Source organism: Penaeus monodon, chromosome 23 (assembly GCF_015228065.2).
Source record: "Penaeus monodon isolate SGIC_2016 chromosome 23, NSTDA_Pmon_1, whole genome shotgun sequence".
NCBI lineage: Eukaryota > Metazoa > Arthropoda > Malacostraca > Decapoda > Penaeidae > Penaeus > Penaeus monodon.
Window position 1 is genome coordinate 14,737,767 of NC_051408.1, and position 1,076 is coordinate 14,738,842.

At 38.4% G+C, this 1,076-nt stretch overlaps 1 protein-coding gene across 1 annotated transcript in view; it reads right to left on the reverse strand.

Annotated features, from left to right (window-relative positions):
• LOC119587803 (cylicin-2-like) overlaps window positions 1–1,076 on the reverse strand; it is a gene marked incomplete in the record, with an annotated part of 8,073 nt that overhangs the window by 1,252 nt on the left and 5,745 nt on the right. Inside the window, 1 exon segment of the mRNA XM_037936501.1 lies at window positions 8–284. Within this exon segment, the coding sequence (XP_037792429.1) occupies window positions 8–284 (277 nt within the window).

Below are 1,076 nucleotides of genomic sequence, written 5' to 3' on the forward strand. Positions count from 1 at the left end.
GATTTTCCGTTATAAACATTATCCCTCGCGTCCTCCTCATCATCGACGTCCTCAGAATCGGCGCGACTGATGACAATGACAGGTGGCGTCACATCGTCTTTGTTTCCACCCTTCACATCTTTCTGACTTCCTACCATTTCTACACTTTCAACTGTGTCTGCTAGATCACTTTCACTGTCTCTACCCTTTGCTTCGTTGTTTAACCGCGTTATATCTTCTTCCTTCTTCTTAGCTCCTCCTACACAACCTCCTGGTGATCTTTGTGTAACGAAACCCTCCATCGTCTGCCAAGAGAGGTAGGCCAAGGTCACTAGAGGGTCATCGGGAGTTCTTTGGTCACACGTTTAGGTCACCATTGTGTTTGTGTATTAAAAACGCTGCAATGAAAAAGAAAGTGGACGGGACGTTAGGACGCAGACAAACATAGAGTCTTTGTGTCATGTTTCTAAACATTTAGAGAAAAAAAATATTGTTCAGTATCTAGGCCTATATAGCCTATATACATAAGTCTCTTGGTTATGTCATATTATTCAGAAAATGAAAGAAGCGTATATGACCATATATAAAATTTTCATTTTCATAAGATACTGATGGAAAAATGAGTGTTGGATAATATTGTCTGAATCTTACCTCACATCATAAGGGTGCAGTTGGTCATAAGCCACTCAAGTATATTGGTCAAGGAATCATTATCACTTAAGATGTATCAGCCTTATCTCTATCTGCCTTAACATTAAACCCGGTTATTACCATAATCAATATAAGTGGACAGGTTTAAAGGTTAGATCAGATTTTAATTTGTGACGTCAGCCATCACTGCCGAAGCATAAGTGGAAAAAGCTGCTGTTATTCTGTACCTTTGCTCCGATCTTCTGCTCTTTCCTTGTCTTCGATCTGTCCCTATTCTCATTACCATTATTATCTGCACCATTACGGCAACCATTAAAAAATATATTAATAACAGTATGGTACAATGAGAACGAGTCTCTTTATAATTATGTCCTTTCATTGACATTTTATGAACCCGGAAAAAGTATCATATTTCCTTTTACTTGAAGAAAGCTATATTGTCCACA